This window comes from Marmota monax, unplaced genomic scaffold (genome assembly GCF_021218885.2).
Source record: "Marmota monax isolate L192 unplaced genomic scaffold, Marmota_monax_Labrador192_F-V1.1 WCK01_AAM20220418_F8-fsc00022, whole genome shotgun sequence".
In the NCBI taxonomy this organism is placed as follows: domain Eukaryota; kingdom Metazoa; phylum Chordata; class Mammalia; order Rodentia; family Sciuridae; genus Marmota; species Marmota monax.
Window position 1 is genome coordinate 3,262,520 of NW_026695215.1, and position 11,706 is coordinate 3,274,225.

At 51.0% G+C, this 11,706-nt stretch overlaps 1 protein-coding gene across 1 annotated transcript in view; it reads left to right on the top strand.

Moving 5' to 3' along the window:
• Arhgef26 (Rho guanine nucleotide exchange factor 26) overlaps nucleotides 1–10,526 on the top strand; it is a 99,955-nt gene extending 89,429 nt beyond the window's left edge. The window contains exons 12-14 of the mRNA XM_046431591.2: nucleotides 6,491–6,558; nucleotides 7,620–7,724; nucleotides 8,453–10,526. Of these exons, the coding sequence (XP_046287547.1) occupies nucleotides 6,491–6,558; nucleotides 7,620–7,724; nucleotides 8,453–8,595 (316 nt within the window). The 3' untranslated portion in view covers nucleotides 8,596–10,526. The remainder of the gene's footprint in view (nucleotides 1–6,490; nucleotides 6,559–7,619; nucleotides 7,725–8,452) is intronic.
• The last annotated feature ends 1,180 nt before the right edge of the window (nucleotides 10,527–11,706 follow it).

Sequence of the window (11,706 nt, forward strand, 5' to 3'; positions counted from 1 at the left end):
CATCTGAGCTTTGGATTTTATGGACTTTGAGGATAAAAAGGCTTAACCACTTTGGAGGTTAGGACTGGATGGACCTTCTAGAGAATTCTCAGGAACTAGAGAAGCCCCTACTCAGTTGGTGATGGTGAAAGTCCCTGGGTCTGTTTACAGGGACCCTTTGTTCTTCATTCAGGCCCCGCTGACATCGGCAGGGTGCGCCTGACTGTCCCATTTATAATGGATGAAATCCCACCACTTGTTTCTTGGCTTGCTCCGAGGAGGTGACTGGCATGTCTGCTCCTTTCTACGACAGTTTGGCTTTCCTGGGACATTGTCACATTTTCTGCCGTCTCGCTTTGGAGTGGTTTGTTCATTTCCTTAATCAGACATGCTCTCAGAATATTTAGCATGTCATCTGTGAGCCCAGGGCTATGACTCATATTTGTAAGTTCTTTAATTACTAGCAAGAGAACATTCCAGAAGGGGCAGAGGTCTCCCTGGGTACAAAGGAGGGGAGCTGTCATTCTCCTCCCCTCCTCTACCCTCAATGGCAGTTGAGAAACAAATGCTTATAAGACACAAAAAAGGCTCTGATAGCGAAAGGAAATATATTACAGCCAAGATGTGCTTTTCTGGGAAAAAAAGGGGGGTGCTGTTTGAAAGCATAGGAAGTTGTACGTCATGATCAGACATCGGCAGGCCAGTTCTGCATCTTTCTTTTTTTCTAACTAATAACATAAAAACATGAGCATTGTCCATGCTCATGGGGCGCCACGTGGTGCTCACTGTGTGCATACATTGCAGAATGTTTCAGTCAGAGCAAGTGTACTTATCTCCTCACACATTTCCATTGCTTGTGGTCTGGGCTGCCTGGTTTTGAGCAGGAGGCTGGGTCTGGCTAGGAGTGCTCCATGTTTCCCAGCTTGTGAGGTGTGTGGATGCGCATGTGTGTTGGAGGGTTTCTGCCTCTGGGTCCGTCTTGATTAATACCATCTAGCAGCAACCTGGTGGAGAAGGCAAGGTTGGCAGTACCCTGCTGGCTGGAGTGACAGCTGAACTCCAGGGTGGAGTGTTTACCCTTTGGCCTGATTCCATGGCCTGAAAAGGAATGGGATGCACAGCTCCCTATTTGCCTTTGAATAACTGTCCTCTGGGGGGGGTGGGGGGGGGGTGCACCTGGGATGAGCAGGGGTGTGATCTCCACAGCCTGTCCTGTGGCTGTTTGCACAGGACAGCTGAGCCCCTTGAGAGGGTCAGCTGGGGCACAGTGCAGTGTCTTTGCTTATGTGAGCAGTGAAGGCACCATCACCAGGCTCGGCCAGCGCTTGGTAAGCGACAGGGTGTGCCAGGCGGCCCCCGCAGGCCCTGCTCTCTAGTAGGGCACTTAGCCTTACTGAGAAGCTGCCAACCAGCAGACATTTCCATGCCCCCGCACCAAGATTTCCCTTTCTCAGCTTCTTATCTGTGCTCCCATGGCTCACCTCCCTGTCTGCATCCACTTCTTTCCTTTCTCCCCTCCAGAAATATAGCCAGGCACAGTAGTCCCAGCAGCCTGGGAGGCTGAGGCAAGATCACAAGTTCAAGGCCAGCCTCAGCAACTTAGACCTTGTTTTAAATGAAAAATGAAGGGGCTGGGGATATAGCTCAGTTGGTAGAATATACTTTATATACAACCACAGATATGAAAAATTATGCTCTATATGTGCACTATGAATTGTAATGCATTCTGCTGACATATATAAAAAATATCAATAAAAAAAAGGAAAACATAAGAAATGAGAAGGAATGAATATGTCTCTCAGTGGCAGAGCACTTTCCTAGTCCACATGAGGCCCTGAGTTTGATCCCCAGTACTGCCTAAAGCACCCCTTAAAAAAAAAAAAAAAAACCGAGCCCCATTCTGTTCCCTAACGCACACATCTGTAAATGGACCATTTGTGTGTTAGTCAGCTTTCCATTACTGTGACAAAACAACTGAGAAAAACAACTTAAAGGAGGAAGGTGTTTTGGCTCATGGTTTCAGAGCTTTGAGTCCATAGTAACTGACTGTGTTGAGGCAGAACTTCATGGCAGGGAGCAGGGGTGGCCAGGAAGAGAGAAAAAAAGAGCATGGGGCAGGATACAGTAACACTTCAAAGGCATGCCCCCAGCAAGGGCTCCTCCAGCTAGGGTCACCTCCCAGTTTCTCCCCATCCCAACAGCACCTGCCTCTGGGGGAATTCCAGCCCCAGATGTCACACCTTGGCCTGCTCTTAGCTACCCAGCCTGGAGATTTGGAACCATTTTTGATGCTTCTTTGCATAGTCAATTTCTGCCAGTCCTTCTATATGTGTTCACCTGGGAGTGTTCTTCCCAGGTCAGTTCATGGAGCTGTTGGCGCGTGAAGGAATGGACGAGGCCACCTTCACAGGTGGGGGCGGGGGGTTCTGCCACATTTTCCACGTTTTCCACCACCCGTTTCCCAGGCTCTTGTCTCCGACCTCCTGAGGCCTGCTGAACACTGTCGTAATCCGGTTGGGCTGCTCTCGTACTCATCCCCAGTCTCACCTCCATTCTGCACCCCCCCTTTTGATCTGTATGTAGCAGGTTCCCAGTACATATTTTTGGAATTGACCCCAAATTAGCACACTTGGCTTTTCTGCCTCTAGGACAGGTAGGAGGGTGGCCACCTGTGGTCAGTCTGTGTGCTGACCTTTCTATTGTTGCTTAGCAGTCTTCCCCCAGTGCCACTTGTTCCTCTCCCTCAGCTGGGCTGTGGTGTGTGGGGCTAGGCCATGCATGCTGTTATGCCCTCTGTCCCCAGTCCTCAGTCTTTGTGCTGCTAATGAGACAGGAGTCTGGGGAGAAAAAACAACTCACCCTTCCTAGAAGGACAAAGGGAGCCTGTTTGCACTGTCCTGCCTTTTCCGGGGCTTTTCAGGAGGAATGTGGGAGTGGGAGCCCCTGTGTCTGCCTTCATTAAAAGGAAGCCCACTGGGCTGCCCTGGGTGGGGGCAGGGGGACAGGCGTGGACAGTGGCGTCCTTGGCTTCCTGCCTTTCCTGTGGTGGAAACGATCTCACTGGGGTCCAGTGGATGCAGGGATGGGCACCCAGGACAGGCTCCAGAGGGACCCAGGCTTCCTTCAGCTGAGGTCTGTCGCCTCAACCCATGACCAGAGCTGATGCTTCAGGGGCTCTTTCACAGAGCACGGAGCCTGGCCAGGGTGGCTGGGCCTTCACCCTCCAACCCCGCGCCTGCTGATGAAGGGGCATTGTTCGCAGGGAGTCTTGTGAGCTTCCTGCTTCTGCTAATGACTTAATTAACAACAGGAAGCAACTCGGATGGAGTAAAGTTGTCAGTGCTCTGCCAGACACAGTCCTCTCCTTTGTCTTTTAAGAAGAAGCACAGAATGCACAAGACAGTTTATATGGAAGGTGTTCATTTTAGGGGGCAGTGTGTTTTCCTGGTCACATCCAGAGTGTCACACCAGGCTGCTCGTTCCCATTTGCTGGGAGGGAGCAAGGGTTTTTATCACTTACCAATAGGTAATTGACCCAGCCCAGGGTGACTGGTGGGAGTGATGCAGCACATCGAAGATCTCAGCCTAGAACTCCTTTTGGTGGCTAGGGAGGCTCATTGGCTTGGGTGGGATTGTTTAAATGTGGTAAGGTGAGCCTGCCTCCGGTTCTGTGGGGTGTGTCTCTGGTGACTTGTTCACCTGGGAGTGTTCTTCCCAGGTCAGTTCACGGAGCTGTTGGCATGTGGAGGAATGGACGAGGCCACCTTCCCAGCTCCACTCCTCGTGCTCCAGAGGGCGTGTCCCCAGAGGCCTCTGTTGTAGACGTGTCCTAGGAAACCACAGCTCACCTACAAGCTGTGAGGACGAATGCAAGGAATAACTGACCAGCGCCGCTGTAGGAGGATGAAAGGGAGGCTGGGGTCAGCAGGGTCTCTGCAGAAGCCCTCGCCTAGGGTGGGACGTCCTTCTCCATCACTCCCCGGTGTACTGGGCTCCTTCTGGGCAGTCCTGCCTCTGTCACTAGAACCCCTTCCAACCTCCCCAGTGCATCCTCCTAGCAGAGGCCTGTCTGCAGTCAGGCCTTGGCCTCTGCCTCTCCTGCCTTCGTGCAGTTCAGTTTAGACCTGCTGCACTTCTTGGTCTGGCAGGGCTGGACAAGGTGCCTCTGCTGGTCACTCTGGAGTCAGAAGCTGGAGACAACATTTCACACAGGGCCGGGCTGGAAGGCTCGTGCCGCCTGTCCTTAAAAGAGGCCCTTCTCCACTCGACCTCTCCCTCCCCTCGCACGTGCCTTGGGCAGAGGGCTCTGTCGCACACATTGCGGGTGGAATTAGCATCCGTATGAGTTGTTTTCTCTTCCCCATATCGAGGGCTGTGACAAGCAGGAGACCCCATTTTGTTCCGCTGGCGCCCCCAGCCTGGCACAAGGCCTGTGCGCTCGGTGCATGTGGTGGAAGGAGGGATGGATGGGACGGAGCTGTGGCAGTTGGGATGGGACGGGCATCGGCATGGCTTCAAGGGGAAAGTCAGCTAGGTGTGCACTCAACAGCACAACCCTCGCCATCCTTGCAGTGTCCCTGGAGAAGCAGGTGCCTGTTGGCCAACTGTGGATGTGACATCTGAGGTGGCAGTGAGCAGTCCACGCCTGCTCTTCTTGTCCTTGGAGTTTGGTCTCACAGCGAGCGGGTTGCCCTGTCTCGGATGCTGAACTTCCCCCTGTGGGGTGGGAGAGAGCTCCTGGGCGGGCTTTAAGGCCTGAGGAGTCCATGGCTCCGACAGCCTCCCTGAGGGGGAGGACTGACTGCCTGGGAGCTGTTTCAAGAAGCCGCTCCTTTCAGCAAGGGCAACAAGGAGCGTCTTGTTCTGTCCTGGGCCCTGGGAGGGGCTGCTGTGTCTAAGAGATGCCGTGGGCATCTAGGCAGCACACCACACAGTGGATGGTTCCCTCTGGCCGTCTGGGCCCGTGGCAGGCTGAGGCCACTGGACACAGGGCTGGGGCTGGGGCTGGCTCATGTCGCTCCCAGGTTCTGTGGCCAGGCGGAGGAAGGAGGCAGTGGTCCTCTCAGGTAGGACCTTGTAGAACCACCCGGAAGCCCTTTGCCTACAGACAGAGGCCAGACTTTCCCAAGCTGGGTAGGCCATCATTGTCCGTAGAACGCCTGCGGATTACAGCTTCATACGCCAGCCTGGCAGAGCCCAGCCCGTTCCCTTTGAATTGAGCATCTGTCAGCGAGCGATGGTCCTTATGTGACCTCCTTGTTTCACAAGCACCTGCTGGGCATACCCCCTCTTGGATCCAGAGCAGGGTGCTCACCTAGGAGCGGGTACTCACCTCTCTAGGTGAGCAGTCAGAGCCAGGCCTGCTGACAGCGCAGTGTCGTGTTCTGCAGGGAGAAGAACGGGCTCTGCAGTAAGGAGCAGACGGTGATAGGTGTGACGGGCGCCTTGGTGCCCTAGGTGAGCTGCTTGCCTGGCACGGCAGGGGGATGCCCTTGGGGGAGTGAGGGTGGGTGGCAGTGTCAGGAGACTCAGAGGCAAGCAGGCAGTAATGTCAGAAAACGCCTTCCCATGCATGAGCATGAAGCAGTCAATCATGCGGCGGTCCCTTCCTAAGCAGGAGGACTGTCACCTTGGAGGTTGGCCCAGTTAGGGTTGCTCAGAACTTCCACCTGGCCAGCGCCTCCTTCTCCAGGCTCTTGGGAGGGTGTAGGGAACACTAGACGTCCCCTACGTTGGGATGTGGCCAGTGGTGCCTGCACTGACCCGTGGGTTTATTGTGTGCTTCTTAAAGGGTGTTGAAGTGTGCATTTGTGTGGTTTAATTAGTTGTGATTTGAGGTTTTATTTTCAAAATACAAAGCTGGGGCTGATTGTTAGGGAGCAGGGCTCACTCACGGGGAACTTTCGGTGTCAGTTCATTGTTTTATTTCATGTAATTATAACTACATCCTGTATTTTAAAAAGTCTTAGGTGTTTTGTTTTTTTTTTCCTTCTTTTCCTGTACTCATGAAATCCTTGTAGAGCATTGGAGAAGAGTCTAAATAGAGTCAAAGCCATTTTATTCCAGAAAGGGTCATACTTAGCTGCCCGTCCCACTCACAACATATCATGTTGAGTGTCCACTCTTGTTTCCCTGGGGTGGGGGTCGTGTGTGAGGGGAGGGAAGCTGTGGACAGGGCTTGACCTGGAAGTCATCAGGTCCTTGTGAAACATGAGGTTTACCTTTGGAGACACTGAACACCCTTTTAGGAGGGTGCTCCATGTCAGTAATGATGTCTTGGTGTCATCAGCCCTTTACTAAATGGCAGACTGTCACCTGAGAAATGCCATTTAGCCAACAAGAGCTGAACCATGAGGGACCTTTGATGATGAGATTTTCTGCCTATTTGGGACTGTGGCCCTTACATTGCTTGTTTTGAAGGCCAGCCTCCCTTTTCTGGATGGGTGTGGCGGGGTGTCTGGAGCTCTGGCCATCTGCCCAGCGCCCTAACCCTCACTGTCTGCCTGTTCAGGAGTGAGCGGGCCCGCTGGATCACCGCCCTGGGACACAGCAGCGGGAAGCAGCCTCCAGACCGAACCTGTAAGTCCCTGAGGTAGCCTTCTGGGAGTGGGAGTGGCTGCCCTTTGCTGGACGCTGGGCCATGGGTGGTCTCCACCCCCACCTCTTGCTTCCCTCCTTCCCCGGGTGTCCTTTCTGAGCCTGTTCAGTCATCTGCAAGTCAAGAACATCATTTATGTTCCACATGGTTCCTGGGAGGGTGGAGGTGAACCCCGCTGCTTGAACTGGCTGTAGTGAATGGGCATGTCCCAAGTTTAGTCATCTCCATAGCAACAGTTGGGATCCAAGCAGGAAGTTTTCAACCTAAAGATTCCTTTTGACCTCTGTTACATGGTAAAGTTAAGAACATGTGCTCTTTTTTTCCAGAGAACTGGGGGCCACTGCCGTAAAGGGTGGTGTCCTGTGCTTATTTTTAGCTCCTTAACTTTGGCATTAGGGATGATTCTGTTTGAAAGAGGGTCAAATCCAAAGAATTAGGTCATCAAAACAGGTTAGCCTGGAGCATCAAAAAATCAGCTTTTGGACAGAGTCAAAGCCTGATGGATCAGCCTTAAGTCAGATTTCATATTTGCAAGTGAAGGAAGAAGCCCTATCACCCAGCAGCGCATAGCTGGGGTGTGGTTTTGTGTCATGCATCAGCATGGGGGAAGGAAACCTGGAAACGTCCCCTATGCCTCTGGTTGGCGCTCTTATGATTCCTAGAGGTTGTCGCTTTCACGCGCTACTCCTGGTGGGATGGGGACACACTCTGGATGAGCCAGAGCACTGGGAGCTGCTGACTTGACCGTCAGTTGCATGGCTGTGGCATGTCACCTAATCTCTCGCCTCAGTTTACACAGGGCACAGTGGCCGTTTTCTGCTTGTGTATGACATGATAGTGACTCCTGCTCCAGGGGACGAGGTTCTCAGGCAGCCCAGGTGCTCTGGAGTCTGAGCTTCTGCAGTTCCTGAGCAGGACAGAGCTTCCGCTTCCCAGCTCTGTTCCTTAGGGCCGCCCGGAACTGGTGAAGGCTCGGTCTAGTCTGTATCTGCAGCTTGCTGCTGCTCTGCCATTGCAAGCTCAGTGTGTCCTTTCCCCCCAGCACTGACCCAGGTGGAAGTCATCAGGTCCTTCACAGCCAAGCAGCCAGATGAGCTTTCCCTGCAGGTGGCCGATGTGGTCCTCATCTATCAGCGCGTGGGTGATGGTGAGTGGGGTGTTCCTGGGCACCTGGGCACTGGTACAGACGAGGAGCCTTATCTAGCCGCGTGGCAAACCCCAGCACGGGAATGAGCCCCGGCTGCCACCTGGCTCCAAGGCTGCTGCTGCCTCCTCCCCATTCTTATTCCTTCTCTCTCCTGAGATTTCATTTCCTGCATTGGAAGCTTCTCAGGCCCTAAAGATGACAGGTGTTTGGGGACACTAATGCATTTGAAAGCTTTTACCAAAGTTTTTATGTAGCTTCTGAAAGGTCTCTTGAGCTACCTGCCGCCCCTCTAGCTACAGCTGATCAATTATCCACACATTTGCTTTTGAATTGGGACACAGGCACGAGAAGTTTGCTTTCCTTCCCATCCCCAGCGACCTAGTTCTCTCCAAAGGGTCTTCCTTACTTTCAGAAGAACCAACTCCCCAGCCCCCGTCTCTCCCCCTTGTGCTGTTCTTTCCCAAAGCACCCCCTGCCCTAGCACCGCCCAAGTTCTCAGACTCCCTGGACCTCCTTACCTCCAGGGCTCTGCTCACATCCTGTCCAGCAGTGCCATTCATCCTGTCCTGAAACCTTTCCTTCTCTCTCCCCTCTGCCCACACACCTTCATGACCAGGGCTCCCACCTGCAGCCAGACCCTGCTTGAACCTGAATGGCCCCCCATCCTCCTCAGACCACCCCCTGCGTCTGGCTGGGTGCAGACTCTCTTCTTCTCTTCTTCCTTGCAGGCTGGTATGAGGGGGAACGGCTTCGAGATGGAGAAAGAGGCTGGTTCCCTATGGAATGTGCCAAGGAGATAACATGTCAGACGACCATTGACAAGAACGTGGAGAGGATGGGCCGTCTGCTGGGACTGGAGACCAACGTGTAGCCTCTGGATGGCCTTCTGTTACTGCGAGATTTGCACGTCGGGATGGGGGGCTGGTTGGTTCTGTGCCAGTTTCACTGTTAATTTTATCACAGCCTGTTTAATTAAAAGAATGAAAACCGTCGCCTTTAAGCTTGCCAAGTTGCTCTGCTCTCTCAGGAGAACAGCTTCCTGGCAGAGTTGGTCCAGGAAGCTGGGTTTCTACCTGCAGTCCCTGGCACAGCTCTCTGGGCACACAGAGCAGGCCCCTGGGGCTCCTGTGGACTCCGCTCTAGCCCCACTGCATTCTGGTATGAAGAAGTCAGGGACGTGAGATGCTGGCCTCTGGCCTAAGAACGTAGCCACGCTCCATTCAGCATCTCCTTCACGGGGCTTTTCCAGGATTAGCGGTTTTGTCTTTAAGGAATGCCCACTTTTGTAAATAATTTTCCCTGCCTCGAGTTCATTTCAGAAAAAACCTGGGGTTTCAGAAAGTAAGCTGTTGTGTTTTCTAAACCTCTTCCTCCAAAAAAGGGAAATTGACACTTGAAGTGTTGCCACTGTTTTCCTCACTACAAGGGAAGTGAGGAAGCTCCTGTAGGAAGTTTTTGGTAATCCATTTCATTCACTGTTGGTCCTCGAAAAGTACAGTTTAATAAAGCTAAGTTACTTGGCGTAACATAGAATTTACATGGTTCACATGTGAGGAAAATCGTAAACACAGGACAGGGATCCTGCTTTTTTTCATGTTGCCCAAAGAACTATAAAAAAAAACTGACCTAAGGCTGCTTAGCCTTCAATGATGCGTGGACTGTTCCCACCTGTTTCCGGGTAGGAAATTGGCTGGAACATGCTTTAGCCGTCTCCAGGAAGAGAAGTAAAGCCTTGGAGGTATCCGGAAGCTGGCGTGACACTTACTTGAATGGTTCTGACCTTTGCACCAGTAGCCTTGCTTGCTGGGCTTGCAGTCTCTCTGAACCATGAGTTTCTGCAAACTTACTTTCTTTCACTAGTGCAAGGAGAGACAAAGGTCATTTAAGTGCCATTTTGTCAAAAGGGAGCAAGGGTTTGGAAAACTGGGATGTGAAATGGGAGGGGAGAAATGATTTTTACTGGCAGCTCCATTTCCCTTTCTATTCCATTTTCTTCAACAAAGGGATGAAATCTGGCAAAGTAGATATTGCTGGAAGACCGAGACCTGTGTCTGATGTGTCCCAGATGCTGTCTGCTGACCAGTCACTCAAACTGTAAGGCCCCAGTAGGTGTGTGTGGCTCACAGGCCCTCCCTTCTGGGCAGTAAACCAGGGTGGACACCCTTGAGTTGTTCGTCACCTGTGCATACTTCCTGGTTCTAAAAGACATTCCAGATCCCAGTTCCTTGAGGCTGATCAGTCTGTGATTGAGGCAAGAGCAGCCCACAGCAGGCTCAGTCCTGGGCTCACAGAGGAAGCCGCTCCTCTTTAATGACATCACAGACTTTTCAGAGGAGAGGGAATGAGTGGAAGTAGCTAGTGTCACCTTTTCTTTAGGAAGGAAGGTAATTTTGTTGCTTACAAGGGGATCGTTTTGCATTATCTTTGCTAATATTGAGTTGAAGCTAAAAAGCAACTGCATGAATCCTGTGAATTAATTTATAAGTGGAAACGTTGAGCAGTTTTGGAAATGTGTGCATTTTATAAATCAAAGCAGGAGCTTAGTACTGTTAGGGAAGGGGTGGCTGTGTGGCAGATATTTGACTCATTCACAACAGGGTTTCCTTTCAACCGTGAATTGTTTTTCATGTGACACAGTATTTTTTCTCCAACCCAGTTCAGTTTCTTTGAATACCTTCTCTGAATTGTACAGTGACCATTCATGGAAAACAAAAATGTCACTTTTGTTCCAGTCAGTTGAGACTGCTTGTACACATTCAACAGAATTTGTGAATTTATATAAAGATTTTGGATAGACCTGTCCTCTTGTGCTGGTGTGACTTCATTCAGTTCTGTAGCTAAGCTGGTGGTTTTCTGTGGCTAACACTGTAGGGACGCATCTGTTTTCTGTGGGCACATCCTGGCATCAGGTGCCCTAGAAGACTGGAGCATTTTTTTGAGTTGGGTCATGTGCTGTTGACACAAAACTGCAGGACTGAGTAGCTCATCTCCATAGCACCCGGGTCCTCTTGCCTCCGGAGATTCATCTTGGCCACCCGGCATCTGATCCTTTGTTTTGCCATCCTGTCCATCTTGGTGAAGGCAAATGGAATCCTCCTTTATTTTCTGTTGCCACATAATGAATTACCACAATCTCCATCAGGTAAAGCAATCTCCATTGGCATCTCGCAGTCCTGTGGTCAGGACAGCACTGCCTCTCAGTTCCCAGTTCCCAAGGCTGAAATCAAAGTGTTGGCTGACTACTTCCTCATCTTGACACTCAGTGTCTTCAGTCAAGCACACTGCTGTCACAGAAGAATTCCTTCCTTGGGTTTGTAGACCTGAGGTCCCTATTTCTATGCTAGCCATCTGGGGCTACCTGCAGGGAGCTCCTAAGGCCACCCCTATTCCTCCCCACGTGGCTCCTCCCATCTCCAAGGCGTGATGCTTCTCACACTTGGCATCTCTATGCCTACAAAGGGAGAAGACTGTCTTTAAAGAGCTCACATAATTAGGTTGGGCTAGAGGAATAACTTCCTCAATGATTAACACTAGATGCAATTTCAGCGGGCATCATCTTTTCAAGCACACGAGATAGTCACACTAGGCTGTTTCCTGGGCCACAAGGCAAGTTTCAACAATTTTTAAAGGACTGATTTTATAAAGAGTTCTTTGACTGCAATAAAATCATGTTAGAAATCAGCAACAAAAATATCATTCGCTTGAAACTTAGACCTAAATGGAAAATGCAAGACCATAAATCCATAAAAGATGAGACAGGAGAAAACCTAGGTGACCTTGGTTTTGGCAATACATAACACCACCAAAAGCACAATCCAAGAAAGAAAAAGCTCGTGTTAACAGAATAAAAAGACAAGCCCCAGAGAGGGAGGAAATCTTTGTAAATCATAATTGATAAAAGGTTTTCCTCCAAGACATAAGAACTCTTGAAACTCAACAATCAGAAATCAGCTAGATATTTACATAATAGGAAAATAACTGC